This window comes from Sinocyclocheilus rhinocerous, unplaced genomic scaffold (assembly GCF_001515625.1).
Source record: "Sinocyclocheilus rhinocerous isolate Xijiao unplaced genomic scaffold, SAMN03320098_v1.1 scaffold785, whole genome shotgun sequence".
NCBI classification, from domain to species: domain Eukaryota; kingdom Metazoa; phylum Chordata; class Actinopteri; order Cypriniformes; family Cyprinidae; genus Sinocyclocheilus; species Sinocyclocheilus rhinocerous.
This window is the reverse complement of record NW_015660521.1, coordinates 628,903-650,518: the sequence shown is the minus strand read 5'-3', so window position 1 is coordinate 650,518 and position 21,616 is coordinate 628,903. Positions and strand designations below refer to the sequence as shown.

Below are 21,616 nucleotides of genomic sequence, written 5' to 3'. Positions count from 1 at the left end.
AAAGCTTGCCTACTATTCTTCTACATACTCAAAAGTATGTACTTTTTCTTCACAATAAGTACTTTTCGGGCATAGTATAAGTAGGCGAATTGGGACGCAGCAATGGACGATCTTTCCGTAGATGAAGGAGCAAGAGCGGAGCCTGAACCATCGTCTAATACAACTGAAATAAAGACAAGCGATGTGTACAACGTGGATAAAAACTTACCTGCTCGTTTAATAATCCGGAGTGTTTCAGAGGATACAGGTGAGATGAGTCATTCAGCCGCGGTGCATCATGTGTGATGTTAAATTCATTTATTCGTTCGTTTATTCATTCATTAATATATGAGTGTATATATGTATTCCAGTGGACGAGGATTCAATTAGAACTACAAACACGCATTAAAAGTGTTTTTAAAAAAAACTACAAACATGGCGGACCAACTGACAGGTAGATAAACGGATTTGAGTGATAAATAAAAGTTAGTGCACAGGATAATTTGGAGCTGTACGCTCAATCGGTCACGGTCAAAAACTGTTTGCTTTCCTGCCATCCAACATTCCATCCCATTAGCCAGGCGCTCTTAATATAAAAGTATCACAACGCCTCCCCATGGACAAAACACATATTGCATTAAAATGGCTCCTACAATTCATATGTTAGTTTTTAGCTCTTTAGTTGCATAATCCTGCTCCTGGAGGAACATGTAGCTCCAACAAACCTGCTTGGAAGTTTCGTAACGTTACGTTAATCCTGAAGACCTTGATTAATGTTAGCAGTTTCAGGTGTCAAGTCAAGTTTATTTGTACAGCGCTTTTCACGATACAAATCATTGCAAAGCAACTTTACAGCAAATTAAGTTTCTACAATATTTAGTGGTAGCTTATCAGTGGCGACTGTCAATTAATGTACATATGGCAGAAATGTGAAGGTGTTAGGGCTGAAGCTATATAATTTATGTATACGTTGTTAATCCATCTTCCTATAATAATAAGGCTCATTATGCTTTCCAGCCAAAAAATGATCAACCCTTTATACCAAACGACAAATCAAACATATGGAAGCAAAAAACCAACAGTAACGTTACATGAAATGCCGGTGAGTACACTGCCCTATTGTTAAGATTATTCAGACAATAGTGTTTACACATACTGGGGTGCGTTTCCCAAAAGCAACTATGGTCACAAGTTCCTTCGTTACCAATAGATTTCAATGGAACTAACTACCATAGTTAGCTAACGATGCTTTTGGGAAACGCACCCCTGTTCATTTTCAGACAACCTTTAACGGAAGTCGTCGTTGGTTTTCTGAGCGTCTTCTGAAAAGTTGCATGTACAAGGATAATGGCTTTAACACGGCGCTGAACAAGAGTCGACTCACTGGACCCAATGAAACCACTGCGTTTCACCACAGAATCAATTTTCATTACTTATACCACACGGATGGGAAATCACAGTATAATAACATCTCCTTTTTTTTGTGCATAATAAACCAGTCAAGCTAATTTGTGATACTAGTAAAGTTTTGATTGTCACGGCTTTGTTATTGGGTTGTTTACAAGGATAGTTACTTTACCCTCATGTTATTTCAAACCTGTATGCCTTCTGTGAAACAAAAGAGATTTTGACCATTGTCCATACTAAGTCAGTGGGCTCAAATGTTGTTTGGTTCCCAACAGTCTTTAAAATATCTCATTTGTAATGACATTAGGGTGAGTAAATGGTAACAGAATTTAAATTTGTGGGTGAACTATCCTTTAAACTTTAGAAAAATTGATCCCTTCAGTTTATAGCCCACTGGATTATGGATTCCAACCTGTTGGATTAATAAAAGCACACAACTAAGTCAGTAATGTCAATATAGTTTGTTTTATTTGGTGTAGTAGAGTGAAATTCCACAGTAGACCTGAACATAAATGTCCAGGGAATATTCTCTGGGCGTGTGACCCTCACACACAGTGGAAGCCATCAAAATATAATCCACGAGTTTTAGAAGCACTTTGAACCAATATCTGGAGGTAAAGCGGACCAACATACAATCAAGCGTGTTAAAAACGTAATGCGGTGGGGTTGAAATAAGACAAACCGTGACCACAGCAATTTCAATCACTCAAATCAATCAGCATCGACCTGATTGGTGAAGCGTCCCTTTTGGAAACTCGTCAGTCGTTGCTGTCGCTACACTGAGGATACGGGCGGACGGTATTAAGGGTTTTGGTGTTGACTTTTCCCTGTTTTTCCTTGGAGCTGTAAGCAGCAAAAATATTGTCCAGAGGGCTGGATTGTCAAGTCCACAAACCTCCAACATTATTCGGAAAGTAAAAGGCACTTCAAAACGTTGTAACAAAATCCAGTGTATTGTCTCACATCATATACACACATGATCAGAAATGAAGGAATGCAAAGATAGTATAAACCTTGAAGTGAGTGACATTTTTAAAACAGTTTTGCTTCATCAGGCTTATAAAAAGAAAGTAACAAAAAGCTGGTCTGTAGCACACGACAGGTTTAAGGTTTTTATATATATATAAAACAATAAGATTCTATCCTCATGGACAGAAAGCTGAACTTCTCTGAAGTGAAAAATACATATGCGTGGGAAAACTTAAAAGCAAACGGGACTTGCAAGTCAGCAGCAGTTTTGGTGCAGGGCGGCGCCCCGGTGGAATGGTGAAGCTGTGCGGTGAGCCGAAGCAGAGCAACTCTACAGCTCAGTGTCCTGATAGTTTTGTGTGGTGGTGTAATAGCCACGCTTGGTCTGCTCTGCCAGCTGATGTCGAAACTCCTCTCCGGGCTCCTCGCCGAGGCCGAGCGGGCGGCTCTCCGAGTATGGCAGCTTGCAAGGAGGCGTCTGGGGCTCCGGTCGCGCACTGGAGCTGGACACAAAGCAAATGCAGCAAGATCAGGGAAAGATTGTGTGCGCATTTATCCTGCTAATTTTTGCGGATCAAGTCCAGACAGTTCAATAGGAATGCACATGATTGGGAATTTCACATAAGATTTCACGAGTGTGAAAAGCTGCTTGGTTTGAAAGTAACTTCTGTGTGAGCTGTGCTTCATACATCACTACATTATTGACAAAATACCTTTTTGCTTGCAAAATTTTGTTTGTGACCACACCTTCAGATCAAATCCAGACTCTTACCCGATAGGTTGTGGCCTGCTGTGGTCCAGTTTCTGAGATTTCATGGGGACGGCATAAATGTCTGGATGTTTCTGTGCAATCTCCATCTGAAAACAGAAATCAAACACACTAGAATTGCTAACATAAATATTTAGGGTTAGGATTAGGGGTAGAAAATGAGTTAATCAGAACTATGATTTGCCACATACAACTGGTATTTATAATTTGGAAGGAGGCATATTTTATTAGAAAATATTTTTGTATGATGAATCATCAAAATTTTTGGTCTGTTTTCAAGAAGAGAAATATTGTAAATATTGACAAAATGTTATATGTGACCCTGGAGCACAAAACCAGTCTTAAGTCGCTGGTGTCCATAAATATATCAAAACTTCATTTTTGATTAGTAATATGCATTGCTAAGAACTTCATTTGGACAACTTTAAAGGCGATTTTCTCAATATTTTGATTTTTTTTTTTTTCACCCAGATTCCAGATTTACAAATAGTTGTATTTCAGCTAAATATTGTCCTATCCTAACACACCATACATCAATGGAAAGCTTATCTATTTAGCTTTCAGATTATGTATAAATCTCAATTTCAAAAAAATTGACCCTTATGACTGGTTTTGTGGCCCAAGGTCACATATTTAACAAGTTTTATAAATATATATTTTAAAAGTTGTGTTGTCAACCTACATACTGTAGCATGTAGATCAAAATTCCAATTTTCCAATTTTGAATAAAATGACTTCTTAAATTTAAATTAATTTTTTTATTTAAAATTTTAATTCCATTCCATTTATTTTCAGTATGTATACTGTGCAGTACACAAATATATTGTTCCAAAGCATCTACAGACAACAGAAAATATAGAGGATAAAAGGAAAAGACAAATGCTCAATGAAACAATGAATTCAAATAAAATAATCTACCTCCACTGATTCTTTCACAAAAAAATTAAAAACAAATAGCGATGTGCTTCTTTTGCAGTAAATGTAGGCCAAATTTATTTCTGACCAATTAGAAAACATGTAGGTCAAGTTTCTGGAACTAGCATTTCAGATAGGTACCAAGTTACTGGTTGACAAATACAAGGAAGGAAGAGTTTTTGAATTGTCATTTTGTTGTGTCATTGCTCATGCAAAGCCTAAAGATGGTGAACACTCACCCTGGCGTTCTGGGCCTCTTGGATCTCCAGGACTCTCTGTGTCCGGGCCAAGTGATCCATCTTCTCAAAGGCCTTCACTTTGCCCAGGAAAGACCTCTGAGAGGGATCGTCAGGGCTGTCCTCCAGAGGTTTGCGGTCCCGTACCGGAGGGCTGTTTACGAGGCCTCTGGAGCTGCGGGACACGTAGGTAGGTTTGAGAGCTGTGGGGGGAGGCAGGGGTTTGGTTTTTGCAGGAGAGTCCTGGCTGCGCGGGTGCTCGCTGCTCGCGGGACTGCTTGAACGAGAGTCGTAGTTTCGAGAGGGGTCGTACTGCCCCCGTGACGCCTCCACTTGAGACAGCATTTTTACCTGAAAGACAAATTAATATGAAGGAGAAGAGCACTACCGAATTGAATCAAAGGGTTTCCTACTACACTTCTCTTCCTAAACCACAGGTAAAGGCCAGCACTGGATTATATCGTCACCACTGCATTTTTCACACTGAGCTCCATGATTCCAAACACAAGACCTACTAACACAACACTACCTACTAATAAAATCTCAAACACTAACTAATTGCTCCAGTTTTTCTATAAACACTGCCAAAATACTAAAAACTACTAGAAACACTTTAGAATTAAGGTGCAATTCGTTAACATTAATTAATGCATTAGGAATCGTGAAACAGTTATAGTAAACTAAAACGAAACTATTAACTATTAAACTTTTAATTGCAATAAAGCAGAAATACAATAAAATATAAATATTATTTGAAAAAACTAAATGTGAAAACTAAATAAATTATAATTTTTAAAATGTTGCCTTGGCAACTAACTGAAAAAAAAAAAAAAAAAAAAGTTGAATGAACTAAAATTACTAAAACTGAAATAAAAAATTAAAGCTAAATAGAAATAGAAATGTTTAAAAACAAAAAAGAACTAAAATAACAAAAGCACATAATGATTCAAATTTAAAGTAAAATCAAAATGAAAACAAAGTATAAAAATAAAAGCTAATTAAAATTGTAATAAATACCACATTAATATGTAAATAATACTAAATATCCTTATATTTAACAATAAACAACAATTTTAATAGCATTTATCTAGGTTATCTATGCAGTTAATTTCTACATATATTCATACATTTTTAACATATTTGAAGTTAAATCAGGAGTTAAGGCCCGTTCACACCAAGGACGATAACTGTATCAGATATCAGAATCCATCCTGCTATAACGAGCTTGAGAATTTAAAGCCGCAGACGAGCGTGCGCTTAGAATAAACAAACGATATCGCTAATATCGTTATCTTTACAGTTGTGTTTCTAGTTATCCTTCTTGGTGTGAACGGGGCTTTAATGTATTTTGAAAATATATTAATTAATAATAAATATATAATAGGCCTAATATAAATTTACACTAAACTAGATTTAAAAAAACTAAAAATACATTTTTAATTAACTCTTGTAACTTATTGTAAAAGCTTAACTACCTCCATTTAACGTTTTTTTTTTTTCATGGTCACAGTGTATGTGACTGGTACAATTAGTTCAAAATCATCTAGATGCTGACAGTGGCTTTCAAGTACACTATACTAGTTATTTAGCCAATTTGGCACAACAGTGAACACGGCTCTACAGCGTACCAAAATGTGTCACTGAGCTGCTGCGAGAGGATTCTGAGCTGCTGGAAAAATGGTTGCGCCAAATCAGGCCGTTCTTCTGCATGAATGCGGGTGCAGTCAGGAGAAGAGTTGTGTTAGAGTTAGTTTACAGTCTTTACTGCAAAGAGTATTTGTAAACTTAAAAATGGATGCATGTCACATAATAAAATGTCAATGCATTTCATGCTTTTAAAGTGTGGCTTAAAGGCACAATATGGTATACAATCTTTTAGGATTATTTATATACGGTTTTAGTAAATTATTTTTTATATTTTTAAATTTTCATTTAAATTTTAGTTAGTTACAGTCATTATTATGTGCTTTTGTCATTTTTATTAGTTTTTTTTTATTTCTATTTAGGTTTAATTTGGTTTTATTTGAATTAGCTTTTATTTTTATTTTCACTTTTTTTCATTTTGTTGTGTTTTTGTCATTATTAAAATGTAAACAAATGTAAATGTAAACATTATTAAAATGTTAAAAAGCTTTTTAAAAAGCTGTTTTTTATTATTATTTTATTTTTTATTTTATTACCATTTTTAACAATTGATTAATTATATTTCACTGTAAGTCGCTTTGGATAAAAGCGTCTGCTAAATGCATAAATTATTAAATTATTATATTTATAAGGCCTTTTAAATCACAATTTTCCTAATAGTATACAATCTTTTAGGATTATTTATATACGGTTTTAGTAAATTATTTTTTATATTTTTAAATTTTCGTTTTAATTTTAGTTAGTTACAGTCATTATTATGTGCTTTTGTCATTTTTATTAGTTTTTTTATATTTCTATTTAGGTTTAATTTGGTTTTATTTGAATTAGCTTTTATTTATTTTCACTTTTTTTCATTTTGTTATGTGTTTTTGTCATTATTAAAATGTAAACAAATTGACAAAAATAACATTTTATTAATAAATAAAATGTAATCATTTTTGAAAAAATATTTCTATTTAGCTTTATTTTTTTTAACTTGTTTTAGTTTTAGTAATTTTAGTACTTCAATTGAAACTTTTTTTTTAGATAGTTGCCAAGGCAACATTTCTAATTTTTTATTAAGTTTTTCAAGTTCAAGTTTTTCATCTTATATATAACTTTATATATTGATATACCTAGCTTTTTATTACATTTATAACACTTCATTTAACAAACATTTTAGTTTTAACGATCACAACACCGATTCCCTGATATTTCCAGGTTTTTCATAACCAATGATATTTGCTAGAATAATCATCATTTATGTTACTCTATTCAATCATTTTTTAGTGATCAAGGATCTTGTAGTTCCAACATCTAATAGAAAGGGGGCAGAAGTGGATGCTTTTTGCATGATAGATAACATGGAAAGATGTCTAGGCAGGGGAATGCCTTTATGCATACACACACTACAGAAAACATAGTCAGGAATGCGTTTGTCTTGGGCCAACAGTATAGCACACTTCTGATTTAACATTAACATCCATCCATCTATCCATCCACTTTTGTTTTGACCAATTCATTTTCTTTACTTTTCCAGCTCTTTATGGTTACTTTAAAAAGCTTTTTAAAAAGCTGTTTTTTATTATTATTTTATTTTTTATTTTATTACCATTTTTAACAATTGATTAATTATATTTCACTGTAAGTCGCTTTGGATAAAAGCGTCTGCTAAATGCATAAATTATTAAATTATTATATTTATAAGGCCTTTTAAATCACAATTTTCCTAATAGTATACAATCTTTTAGGATTATTTATATACGGTTTTAGTAAATTATTTTTTATATTTTTAAATTTTCGTTTTAATTTTAGTTAGTTACAGTCATTATTATGTGCTTTTGTCATTTTTATTAGTTTTTTTATATTTCTATTTAGGTTTAATTTGGTTTTATTTGAATTAGCTTTTATTTTTATTTTCACTTTTTTTCATTTTGTTGTGTTTTTGTCATTATTAAAATGTAAACAAATTGACAAAAATAACATTTTATTAATAAATAAAATGTAATCATTTTTGAAAAAATATTTCTATTTAGCTTTATTTTTTTTAACTTGTTTTAGTTTTAGTAATTTTAGTACTTCAATTGAAACTTTTTTTTTAGATAGTTGCCAAGGCAACATTTCTAATTTTTTATTAAGTTTTTCAAGTTCAAGTTTTTCATCTTATATATAACTTTATATATTGATATACCTAGCTTTTTATTACATTTATAACACTTCATTTAACAAACATTTTAGTTTTAACGATCACAACACCGATTCCCTGATATTTCCAGGTTTTTCATAACCAATGATATTTTTAATGATATTTGCTAGAATAATCATCATTTATGTTACTCTATTCAATAATTTTTTAGTGATCAAGGATCTTGTAGTTCCAACATCTAATAGAAAGGGGGCAGAAGTGGCTGCTTTTTGCATTTACAGATGCGCTTAACGTTTTTGGAAAGCATGAAATCCATGCGATTTGCCATGGAAACGTATTACCATGCACTTCCTGCATTTACAGCATGTAATGCGTGCATGACAAGTGTGTGCTAATGTCTTGTTCTCAATGTGAAAATGTATTTCCCTGCTGGCTCGACCTCTGCTGTCTTTCCTTGAGCTGACTTTGTGCTGATCTAGGCAACTGTGAGGGATGCCATCGCAGCAAGCATGTTTAAGTGTTGAGATGTCAATGCATGTGCAAGCAGTTCACCCATCACTGGGAAAGATGTATTATCCATATGTGTTTTCAGGCATAACAAACAGCCCACAATGTTTTGGAATTAGCATGCATGCATGTGTGTGTGTGGAACTATGCACATCCTCTCTGATAGCTCCAGGTTATCCATGGCAGTGGGAACCCTGTAGAAATGTTAAACGTATGCGTGCATGCTCTAACCTCCTCTGGCATGACTGGCTCAGAGGAGCGGCTAATGGCCGACACCCGCTGGCGATCGAGCAGCTCGTCCGTTTCGTTATCTGTGTAAGTCCCTCCCTCGTCCGCCGTGTCGTCGTAGTCGCTGGTCAGCCGGCTGTCCATGCTGAGATAGTCAGCGCTCATGGCTGAGAGATATGACATGCGGTCATCATGAACGTCAAGGGCCCCCTCCGTCCCGTCCAGCTAAAAGAGACACATGATGGATCTTGTGTACAGAGAGGAGTGAAAACAAAAAACACAAAAACAAAACAGAACGAAAGCTGTAGAGCACCACCGAAGAATGATGAACAGTAAAAAGCACAGAAAAACAGGAGGAATGACTATCATGACTTTCAGAAAAGGAAAGCATGCATTAGTAGATTTAACTGTAAAGAAAACATTCAGGAATACTGGGAAAGATAAAGTGGGAAAATGTGAATGAAGGAGTCTTAAAGTAAAGAGATGTTGTAAAATGTTGCATTAAAGTCAACATGAAATCAAGATTTGATTTTTTTAATGCACATTCCTGATATTAATGTACTGTACATGATTCATCGTGTTAATGTTTTAGATAAATTTGATTATACTGTCATTTATTATTTCATTTATTATTTATAAGATGAAAACAAATGTTTGGTTTTTTTTGTATTGTCTTAAGATCATAATTTAGTAATCATGGGATAAATTGTAAATAATTTTACTGTTGTTTTGAGGGGATGTTGCCAGGTGTGAAATATTCCAGATATTTCCTTATTTAGTCTGTTTCTAACTTTAGCTCTTCATTTTCATCTTTTAAATAATAGCAAAAAAATGACTTTTTTAAAATTTATTACTAACACTACTATTATTATAAGCTATAATTTCTAGATTTTATCATATTGACATTAATATGTAATGTTATTATAATATTTATGTATTATTCATGCATTTATTATTATTACTATAAGCTGTATTTTAATATATATTTTAATATATCAGTATTATACTTTTTATACAAACTACATTTGATAGCAATATTATTATATGTTTAATTAATATTAGAAAAACCTGGAAAATGTAAAACCGTGCTGCATCTCTATTTTTAATTATCTACATTTACATTTATTAGCATTTGTTTATATCCAATGTGACATACAATTGGGGAATACAGCGATTTTAATAATGTTTCAATAAAAATTTTAGATTCGGTTTGACTCCGAAATTCATTAGATGCCAGAAGCAAAATGGTTTGTAAACAGTGTTTCATGTTGCCTTTAACAGAAGGTTTTGTTTCAGAGTGGATAGAAGGTGGTGGAGAACTATATCGTCCATTGTTTTTACCTTCCCCTCTGAGACCCACACAGCGTGGGTCTGCTGGTCTCGTATGGTCTCCTTCAAACTGCCGTACCAGGCATCATTAGCCGAGTTCAGATCGATAACAGCTATCAGACCGATGGGGGAGGGACAGAGAGAGACCTAGGTTCAACTTGACCTATTTATCTCACAGTGTTTCCATCAGCTTCTTTAATCACTTGGAGATTTTCAAATTGGAATCTGTGTCAAAGTCAGTTTATATTGATATGTGCCAATCACGATAGCTTCTCTTTACTGCACTTCCCTACAATTCAGTGTATAAGCATTTTAATTAACAGAATCATTTTATAATCTATTTTTACATTTTCTAAAAAAAATGTACAAGCTACCCAAGCAAAACATGCTTCTATAATGCTAGGATCTTTAATTAAAATGAGCAAACAATCAAATAATGTGAATTTAGACTTTAATGATCGAGAACAATATAGGGTTGAGAAGATAAGGAGGTGTCTGGACCCCCAGGACTGACCGGTAAACAGGTGTGAGCAGGTTTTCCTGAGCTTCAGAGCCTGGTCGTGGAGTTTGCGGGCACTGCGGTTAGAGCTGGGGATGATCCTCTGTCTCATCGCCTTCACCCCATGTTTGCTGTCCGGGCTGAAGAGGATGACTATGGGGTACCACTGCGTGTAGTTTAGGGTGTCCACTGCTTTAGGGGTGACGTCCAGGAGAGCGTGCTTGTCCTGCATCAATTACAGAATTGGTCACTTCAATACTGGTAAAATGTACAAACATTTATGTCAAACAAAAGAATGCAATAAGTTTTGATTATCAATTTGTGTGCATACACAATTACCTGTTCAATGATCTGTCGAATAGTGTTGAGACGAACCACCCCAGAGGATTTCTCTGACCCCGCATCTTTGGGTTCTGTTTCTGATGTGCCATTGAACAAAAACAATACGCATAATCAAACTACAAATAAGAATACTTACTAAACATGTACAATGCAATAAAAAAGATAAATTTTTATTCAATGTTAGCTAAAGCTCTGGATGCTATTACACTATAGACTTTATCATCCATTCGCCCCTATTCATATGCATGGAATGTTTTTGAACATGGAAAAGCAGGTATGCAAGATAACATATTTTTCTGAAATATATACATGCATGTGCGTGTATTTATATATACATAATAAATTACACAGCACACATACATATATTATGTAAAACTTTTTATTTTATTTAAAATTAATCGTTTGACAGCACTATAAAATACCTTTTATATGAAAGCAATAATATGCATTATTATGATTATAATTATTATTAGAATAATTTTGAAAATGTAAAAAATGTGCTCCACCTCTACATTTATTAATTTTGCAGATGTTTTTTGTATAGCAAAAACGTTAACTTGGCTGTCTGAAACTCTCATTCACATGACTACGAGTTTAAAATATGCAAACTTTAATTCATATATTGTTATATTATTTATATAATTATATATTATTTATTCATGTAAAATTAAATTTTTTATATTTTTATAAAATGAATAGCATGACATCATATTGTCTTGATAATATTAATTACAGAGTCTAAAACCATTTTGCATGCTTAAAATCCAAGTGTGAGCATCCCTTCGGACATTATTGATGAAATGGCAGAGACAGCAGCATCAACTCACTGGCAATTACAAACTCGTCTGGAAGCTCCTCGGCCAGTTTTTCACAGGCAGCATCAGCGATTGGTCCAAACAGCACAACCGGCCTTCGGAATCCCGCTATGGGAGAAGACAAGGCTTACAATCAGGATTTCAAAGCAGAAGTTATTACAAAATGGTTTATATTAATGGTAATAAATGCTCTTTAAGCTATGTAAAAAGGGTTTAAAGAGGATTAAAGAAGAGTCTTGACTGATGATTCAAAACAGCCTTTTTCAAATTCTTGACTGTGGTTTTTGTCACATAAATCATGATGATTTTATTGGGCAATTTTTCTTGAACAGTGTGTAGGGAGCAATCTCTCTCTGTGATGATGAACCCATTTTTCAAACGTATTAAAAATTTCTCAGCTGTCTGTGTGGGTATGCAGAGACTTTCATTAGCGGTATTAGGCCGGTCTGCTCAGAGATGTGACTAATGTTGTGTGCAAGCAGCCATCGCGTTATTGAAACTGTTTATTGTGTAAATGATACAGGTACCATGATAAGTAAATTACGATGTTTGCCATCCATTGCATCAGTAGTTTGTGATGTATTTACCTTATAGTTTCTTTTTTTGGCTGCTTTGTGATTACACACATGTTGGTATTGGTGGTGCATTTTCTATCGCGCTACACCAATCCTACACATAAACCTACCCCTTACAGAAAACTTTGTGCATTTTTAGATTTTCAAAAAAACATAATTTAGTATGTTTTTTAAGCCTTTTGAATTACGGGGACATAGGCAGTGTCCTCATAAACACCTTCATATTGTAATACCTCTGTCATACCCATGTCATTATACAAATTTGTGTCCCCATGAACCACCCAAACCAGTGCACACACACACACACACACACACTACCAGTCGAAGGTTTGGAATAATTAAGACTTTTTAATGTTGTCAAAAGAATTATCTTGCTATTTTATTATCAAATTATTATCTTATTATTATCAGTTTAAAGCAGCTTTTGCTATAATATTTAAATTGTGGTACACTACCTTTCAAAAGTTTGCAGTAAGATTTACAAAAAAGAAGAAATTAATCATTTATTTTGGCAAGGACGCTTAATTTAAATGGCTCATAGACACCAAGATGTCTTCATAAACTAGGACACAAAACAGAAACATAAGCTCCCAAACATGTATCAGGCTTAACTGGTAGAGCATGATGCAAGCAATGTCAATGTTTTGTCAATGTGGTCAACTGAAAATGCATTTAAATTTTGTGTGCAATATGCATCAGAAGGCTGAGACCGAGATGTGAAACAGGACTAAAATTAATAGTGCTATTATTATAAAAAAATAAATAAAAAAAAATGATTAAATAAATAAGGCTTTAAATAAATAATAAAAAAAATTAAATAGATAAAAAGGAAGAAAAAAATAAATTAAATATAATAAAATTCAAAAGGTTATGTAAATGCAAAAATTGATAAAAATAAACATAATAAAATAAATAGTTAAAATAATATATAAATATACCAATAAATAAAATACATAATTACAATAAAAATCTTGCTGTAAATATAAAAAAATAAATACATTATAATTAAAATTCTGCCAAATCTTCAAAAGATTCTTTAAAAAGTAACAAATCCATAAATGTATAAAAATCAAATAAAAATAAATAAATAAATATGTTTAAAACTATGAAACAGATATAATAAAATATTTACAAAAATGTGAGGGGTGTACTCACTTCTGTGAGATACTGTATATATATATATATATATATATATATAATTTTTAAATATACCATTGCATAATGTGTGCATATAAATATAGAATAAATTTTAAATTAAATATTGAATTTAAATAAACTCATTAAAATAGGATAATTTATCGGAAATGTATTCATATTTATATTTATAGGAATTATAGCAAAGTCATAATGCTGCCATTTCCCATCAGACTCAAAATATTAATTTTTATTAGCTTAGCTTGAAATGGTATTTTGAATTAGATTTTATTTTCACATTTTCAAGATTTAAAATTAATTTTAGTTAAAGTTTTAGTAATTTTGCCATGTGTTTTTGTCCTTTTTTATATATTTTTTAAGTCTATCTTTGATTTATTAGTTTGAACTTATTTAGTTATTTTAGTACTTAAGTTAAACTAAATGGGGGAAAAAAGTAACTATAATAAAATAAGTTTAAGTTATTTTAATATTTCAGTTTATATATCAGTTTTTGTTTACTATAATAATCCTGGATGATACAGTGCTAATTATTAGCAAGTAAGTCATACTTTAATTGCTAATAATTTTGTCTAATAAAAAGGTTAATTTCAGAAAATATTATTTTCCAAAATGCAACAAACCCACTTTAAAAAATGACTCCCATATAATATATCTGGAGAAAAACAGGCTTAAAAAATAGATTTTTTTCTGTCCCATTTCTATTTATCCTTTCCAGCCAAATGCATCATCATGGATTGTGATTTTTCAGCAGGGTTTCCCTGCTCTCCAGCTGAAAGCAGCTCTCTCGTCCTGTGCTCAAGTAAAAACACACTGGAGCTCTGGTCTTAAAACAAAGCGGCTCTGTAAAGCAAGAGCAGGACACAAAAATAACCTCTCCCAGTGGATACGAGCAGCAGCAGACTGCCTCTTCCTCATGAATATGGAGGAGCTGACGGAGAGGATGATTTAGAGAGAGAGAGAGAGAGAGAGAGAGAGAGAGAGAGAGAGAGAGAGAGGGATTGCAGAGGTATCCAGCCCGTCTGTGAGGCTGTGATGCAGATGACCCTCCACCTCTCTCTATCTCTATTTCACTTCTTGTGCGCTCATCCTATTAAACACATCCCATTAAACAGACAGTTCACCACCAAATCAAAATTCTGTCATTATTTACTCATGCTCATGTTTTGAAACATGAGGGTGAGCAAATAATTACTTTTTTTGTTTTGTTTTTTTAGGTGAACTATTCATTTAAAAAACAAAGTGTGTGTGATGAGCCCTGTCTCCAGATCGTAACTCAGCCCTCAGTGAGTCCTCAGGTTTAGTTAGTGAATAAGATCTTAGTTCAGTGAATAGGATCATGTGTGAGGAGGGCTGAACCTGCGGGATATTAACAGCATCCACTCACCCATAAATGGCCTCGTCCTCTGGGCTCGGTCTGAGCAGGATCTTGGGTGTTGTCTTTATTGCTGCTGCACATTGAATAAAAAAAGGATCTAACATCAGTTTCATTCTGAAACAACTGAAAGCAGACACATTTTCTTTTAATCACACATCCCAAAGGCAAGTTAACAAAGAAATATACTGATCAAATGTTTGGAGTCAGCAAGTGTTTTTTTTTTTTAAAAGAAATTCTGCCTCGTGGGCAGTGTGCCGACAAATAGTGCTGTTGTGCCACGGGCGACCCGAGTTCAAATCCGGCTCGAGAACCTTTCCCGATCCCAACCCCATCTCTCTCCCACTTCGCTTCCTGTCATCTCTACACTGTCCTATAATAATAAAGGCAAATATGCCAAAAATAAATCTTAAAAAATAAAATAAAATAACTTATTTATTCAGCAAGGATGCATTACATTGATCAAAAGCAACAGTAAATACATTTATGTGACAAAAGAAAATGTATCAGTTTCCACAAAAAAAATAAAATAATTAGCAGCACAACTGTTTTCAACATTGATAATAATAAATGTTTTTTGGGCAGAAAATGATTTCTGAAGGATCGTGTGACACTGAATAAATGATCACAGGAATATATTACATTTTAAAATATGATACAGATATTTTAAATTATAATAATTTTTCACAATATTACTGCATTTTTTTATCAAATAAATGCAACCTTTGTGAGCACAAGAGACTTTCAGAAAAAATATAAAAATCTTACCAACCCCAAACTTTCAAATGTTACTATTATTTATAATGTAAACTAGGCTTGTACTTTACACGCATTCGAATATAGATGGAAAAGATCATCCTCTTCAAATGAGCAATATAAATTAATCTGTTCTGTGACAATGGAATTATGTAACCGTTTTTTTTCTTTAGCACTGACAGTTTTAGTGACAAATTTGGGGATCCTACATAGACTTGATGGCAAATGTTCCAATGAGGTAAAAGTCATTACAGATGTTTTCTTTTGTAGATTTTTTGTTTTTGGTAATTTTCATTTTAATTCACTAACATCAGTGAGGATTTTTAACCTATGTAATGTTGCCGTTTCTACTAAAGTTTCTGGTCAACTTCTTTTCTGATTTAATTAGTCAGCAAAGCCGATTTTTACTCTCATTTCGTGTTTGACAAGCATTGCCAATCATCTGCTTCAACAATAAACCAGATGTTTGGGTCTTTATCTACTATCAAACTACAAGGTAAACAGAATCTTGTTCTTACGTGGTGGTTCTTCTTCCTGTGGTTCTACTCTCTCCTCCTGGGCTGGAAGTGGCTCCTCTGGAGTTTTGTAAGGAGAGGATGAAACAGCGGTCTTTGCCAATCTACTTTGAGGATCCTCCCTGAAAATACAACAACAGTGTATTTCTAACACAGTTTCTGACTGAGAATATATTTGTAAAACATTCTAACTGGAAGGTGTGTACTGTTTTCTTTAAGTATCACTTAGTTTGATGTTTTGTTATTTAATGCAAAAATATTCATACAGATCATTGGTTTCCAAACACTGGACTACACTGACTTTCACTGCATGGACAAAACACACTTTTGTGTAGACAATTTCCATTTTTTTGGTGAACTATCCATTTAAATGTCCAAAGACTTTTTTGGAGCCATTGTATTATTATTGTTATTATTATTATGTGTTGAACATATCAGGAGCTGATCTTCAAGCGGTCCTCACCTGGCGTTCTCTCGTGCTACATCATTGGAAGAGTGTGAGGAGAGGTCAGACTGGCGTGACCTTTGGTCATCTTGAGGTGAGTAGGAATGGTACGACTCAATCTCCGAAATATCTGAAAGAAACAAAAGTCTACAATGAGAAGCAATGGACTTTCCTTCAACTCCTAGGACAAGAAAGAGACGAGGCCCAGAAGAGACAGAATTAAATGGACCCACAACCACAGAAAACAGACCACCGTGTTACTGTCGACTTGGTGTTAATTGGCCAAGATCTGCCCCGTTATAACTATCACTTCTGCTTATACTGTATATACTGTGGTTTTATTTGACCACAGCATATCCATGCCTTTTTGACCAAAGACACAACCCAAATCGTGGAGATTTACAATGCCTATGTGACTCAAATGCCCAGAATTTCATAAAGCTGTCGTGGAGAGACTAATAGCAGCGTTATACAGAGGCAGAAGGTTTGTCGGACAGGTGTGATTAATCTTTAGGAACAGAACACCCTGAGAGAGGCAGAGAAAAAGAACAGACGGAAGTGACATCTATAGAAACTGTCTTGGAAAGCAGAGATGTGTGCAAAAGCAGCTAGTGCTTGCATACATTGACACTATATTGATAGTTAAAGGAATAGTTCACCAAAAACAAAAAGGAAAATTGGTCACCATTACTCACCCTCATGTCATTCCAAACCTGTCTGACTTTTTCCTTCTGTGAAACATAAAATTGGAAGAATCTGAAGACTTTACCGATTAATTTTTAAACCAAAAAACATTGGATTCACTGAGTCAGTAAAACAACCGAGGATGTGATCAGTATGATTCATGAACGAATCATGCAGTCTGATTTGTAGACTATTTTGACCAGTTCACCTTGAAAGAATCGACTCAAAAGAAACATTTGAAATGAGAAGATTTTGAAGAAGTCTTCACCGATTTATTTTGGAGCAGTTAAATCAAGAATCATTGCATTCACTGAGTCAGTCAAACAGCTGAGAACCGAATCAGTCTGATTTGTGAATGAATCATGGAGTCTGATTTGTAAACTGTTCCTTTTGAAAAGAATGACTTACTCTTGAATCAGACATTCTCCAGTTCAACTCAGTGAATCAATGATTCAATTTCAGCATTTCTTGAGTTAGCAGCTCATATATATTTACTACTTTTATTATGCTTTTGTGTCATGTCCTATAGAAAATATCTGCATGAACGTTCTCCTAAATATTATAATTTTTGCTACACAAAAGAGAGTATCACAGGTTTTGTAACAACATGAGGGTGAACTATTCCTTTAATTTCCCATTCTAGAGCTCTACTTTGTCCAGGATAGTTGGGAATTATTTGATTACAAGTAAAACCAACAAGAAGCAGAGCAAGGAAAATTAAGTATCTCCCTGAAAGAGAAAGCAGGACAGAAGTAGTGACGGCCGGGGAGGAAGAAAAGAGTTACTGTGTGGTCTGCTGGTGATCTAAGTGCATGTCCAGTGCATGGCCGCTGGTGGGCGGAACCCCACAACTGTCCTTCAAATCTACAACACACTCAATCCATAATAGAGCAAAAGGACACTGCCGCCCACCTGCTTCAGAGTTCGGGGGGCTTAATGCTCAGAGCTAACAGAGTAAACACAGATAAATACTGCAGACAGTGCTGTGAGCATAACAGAATATAATGCACAAAATTGGTAACATTTTTGACTCGGGGGAGAAATCTATAAGTGATGCATGTTTAATTGTTTAGATCTTATTTGATTTGAAGGATTTTTTAAAAATTTAATTCAACATTAAATCAAATAAATAAATACATATATATAGTGATGATATATATGATAAAATAATTATAGAATATAGAATTCTGCACTATTTAAAATATAAATAATTTTTAAAAAATGCATTAAATAAGACAATGCAAAACAGAAGACTTTTATCCTTTATGTTAACATGCACAAATTTCCCTTGCTCCAAATTAAATTCCATCTAACTGCAGATTCCATATCTATGTTTATATGCACCCTAAAATCTGCAATATAATGAAAACATCTGTTTACTACACGTGATAAATGTGACCCAGGACCACAAAACCAGTCTTAAGGGTCAATTTTTTTAAATTGAGATTTATACATCATCTGAAAGCTGAATAAATAAGCTTTCCATTGATGTATGGTTTGTTAGGATAGGGCAATATTTGGACGAGATACAACTATTTGAAAATCTGGAATCTGAGGGTGCAAAAAAATCTAAATATTGAGAAAAATCACATTTAAAGTTGTCCAAATGAAGTTCTCAGCAATGCACATTACTAATCAAAAATTAAGTTTTGATATATTTTACGGTAGGAAATTTACAAAATATCTTCATGGAACATGATCTTTACTTAATATCCTAATGATTTTTGGCATAAAATAAAAATCAATAATTTTGACCCATACAATGTGTTTTTGGCTGTTGCTAGAAATATATCCGTGCTACTTAAGACTGGTTTTGTGGTCCAGGGTCACAAATCTATTCTGAACTAAATTTCTGAGCATGTCGTGCAAGAGCGGCATTAAGTGTTATGATATCATAATAGCAAGAAGCTTGTAAGTCCTGTAAAGAAGATTCAGCATCACTTCAGTGCGTAACTGGAATGTTTGCTTTTCTAAAATGATCCCAAGAAAGCTTTTTTCTCATGTTGCTAAATTCATTTAAAAGGAAAATCAGAAGAAAATCCTTAATTTATTTAGATGAAGGAATTTTATCTTTTTCTCTAACCGTTTACTAAAAGGCTTTTCATTTTGCTTAGGCTATCAGTCAGATTATTTATGGATTATTAGGCTGCATGTAAATGTAGTGTCTGAGGAGTATCAGGGAGGAGCAGGGAGCTGGTGTTTTCCAGGCTGTGGGGGAGAGAGGTGTGTTTCCATCTGTTGGGTGGGGATGAAATTACAGTCTGTCTCTTAGGAGGGGGAGGACAAACCACAGAGAAGAGACAGCTGTGTGTACATTCCCTGAATACAACCCAAAACAGCATGGCCAGCACCTCTGCTTCAGCTACAAACACCATCACTGATTTAGTTCACAGAGCTACTGGGACAACACACACACAAGCAACATAATGAAGAGAATGACAGAGTATGACACTCACTCACTCACTCACACACTCACACACACACACACACACACACACACTCACACACACACACACACAAAAGATCATCCGACATCTCAATATGTGTGTATTTGCTTTAAATTTCACCTTTCCCCCAGATAAATTACATAAAAAAAGAATACATAAATAAAAAATAATTTGAAAGAAGGGAAGTTTCATGAAAAAAATTATTGTAAAAAATTAACACACACACACACACAATAAAACTATTACATATTTTAACATTACATAAATATAACATTAAATTCAACAAATACATAAATACTAAGATACCGTAATACTAATACTAATTACTTAGTAATTATATTTAATATTAAATATAAAGGAAAATCTAAATAATTTTTTTCATCACACCAACAAATGGAGACTTAAGAAAAATTATTAGTCAAAAACACATTAAAAGCATTATTAAAAAATGTACTGGTATAATAATATTGATATATATTGTGAATATTCCTTATTTCGCTCCGATTAAGTAGTGACTAAAGAATAAATATGCCACATACAGTGTGTTTAAAAGACAACATCAAATCAGAATTGACCTATTCATTTTTATAACGCATATCCCTGGTCTTATTTTATTTCCTTAAAAGAAACCACATTTTTATTACTTAAATAGCATAGTATACTTCATAGCAATCGCATCAAATCCAACACCGCACACCCACCCTACATTCAATATACTGTTTTACACATAAATATGTTGCATTACGGAAGTTAAATGTGTTGTGAATGCATGTTGTCTTTAGACGCAATCACCTGAATTTCCATAGAACTATGAAAGACATGAACATACTGGAGTGAATGCCAAATAAATGAGGATAAAGACACAAGGGACAGCGCTGATTTCCAACAGTAAGCCTTGAGCATCACGGTTCAACCTATCCAAGCACGTTACGCTAGCAAAGTCACGGCTTCTTGAATACAATGAAGAATGAAGAAATGGCTGAAAGCCGGCTATCACATTATCTAGTCAAAATGACAAGTAGTGCAGAATGGCGCGTACGAGGCAATGAACAGTACGTGCTGCATTTTTATGGCAGATGTGTAAATCACATCTTGATTCTACTTCTCCAACCGCACACAATGCCTACGGTGACTCATTTTCCAACGCCGTTGAATATATACATAAAGTTTTAATGCATGAAGCTGTACCGCCCAGCCCCACTCGACAAGCGGATGCTTTTTCTGTACTGAAATGTACTTCTTTCCACCCGCATTTAACACCTCGAGGATGGTAGATCTGAAAAAGCCATACGATATCCAGCTGTCCCACCCTAACAACAGCTGAAGAGTATGAAATAGCATCTGAGAGACTGTGACACCCTTCCAGACGGAGTTTCTCTGCCAAGATTAAATAAGTCACCACCACACAGACATAACATTGAGTAGACTTATTTATTGATTAAAGAAGGTATTAAAAAAGGTTAGCATCAAAATATAAGAGCACAGTGTGAAAGTTTTACAGGTTTGTTGAGGAACAGTCATGATTAAAGATTAAAGGCAACCAGACTTTATGTTGTGTCTCTGCAGTCCGTCAGCTAAAAGTATGACATATCTGTATTATCTGTAAAAAGAGAACACAAAAATAGCATTTCTGTTGTAAGCATGCGGTTTGCTTTTACTCATTTAAGCGCATCTTTCTGGTGTTAAAATATTCAAGTGTAAACAATGGTGTCTATGTATCTGATAGCAGGGTTAAGGTCCCTGCTATTAACATCCATATATGTCCATGTATTTTTCAAAACAATTAGAATAAATTAAATACATGAATAAAAAAATGAGTATATTATAGTTAGCTAAAACTGAAACTAAAACCATAAAAAGCATTTATTGCTTGAAATAAAAAATGTGAACTGAAAAAAAAAAA

The 21,616-nt window shown here is 33.8% G+C and overlaps 1 protein-coding gene across 1 annotated transcript in view; it reads right to left on the bottom strand.

The window, feature by feature from the left end:
• Positions 1-2,506: 2,506 nt before the first annotated feature.
• LOC107725288 (tight junction protein ZO-2) overlaps positions 2,507-21,616 on the bottom strand; it is a 40,229-nt gene continuing 21,119 nt past the window's right edge. Inside the window, 12 exon segments of the mRNA XM_016534501.1 lie at positions 2,507-2,858; positions 3,128-3,213; positions 4,279-4,725; positions 8,783-9,004; positions 10,121-10,221; positions 10,623-10,833; positions 10,947-11,026; positions 11,777-11,872; positions 14,304-14,422; positions 14,879-14,942; positions 16,141-16,259; positions 16,601-16,712. Of these exon segments, the coding sequence (XP_016389987.1) occupies positions 2,687-2,858; positions 3,128-3,213; positions 4,279-4,725; positions 8,783-9,004; positions 10,121-10,221; positions 10,623-10,833; positions 10,947-11,026; positions 11,777-11,872; positions 14,304-14,422; positions 14,879-14,942; positions 16,141-16,259; positions 16,601-16,712 (1,829 nt within the window). The 3' untranslated portion in view covers positions 2,507-2,686.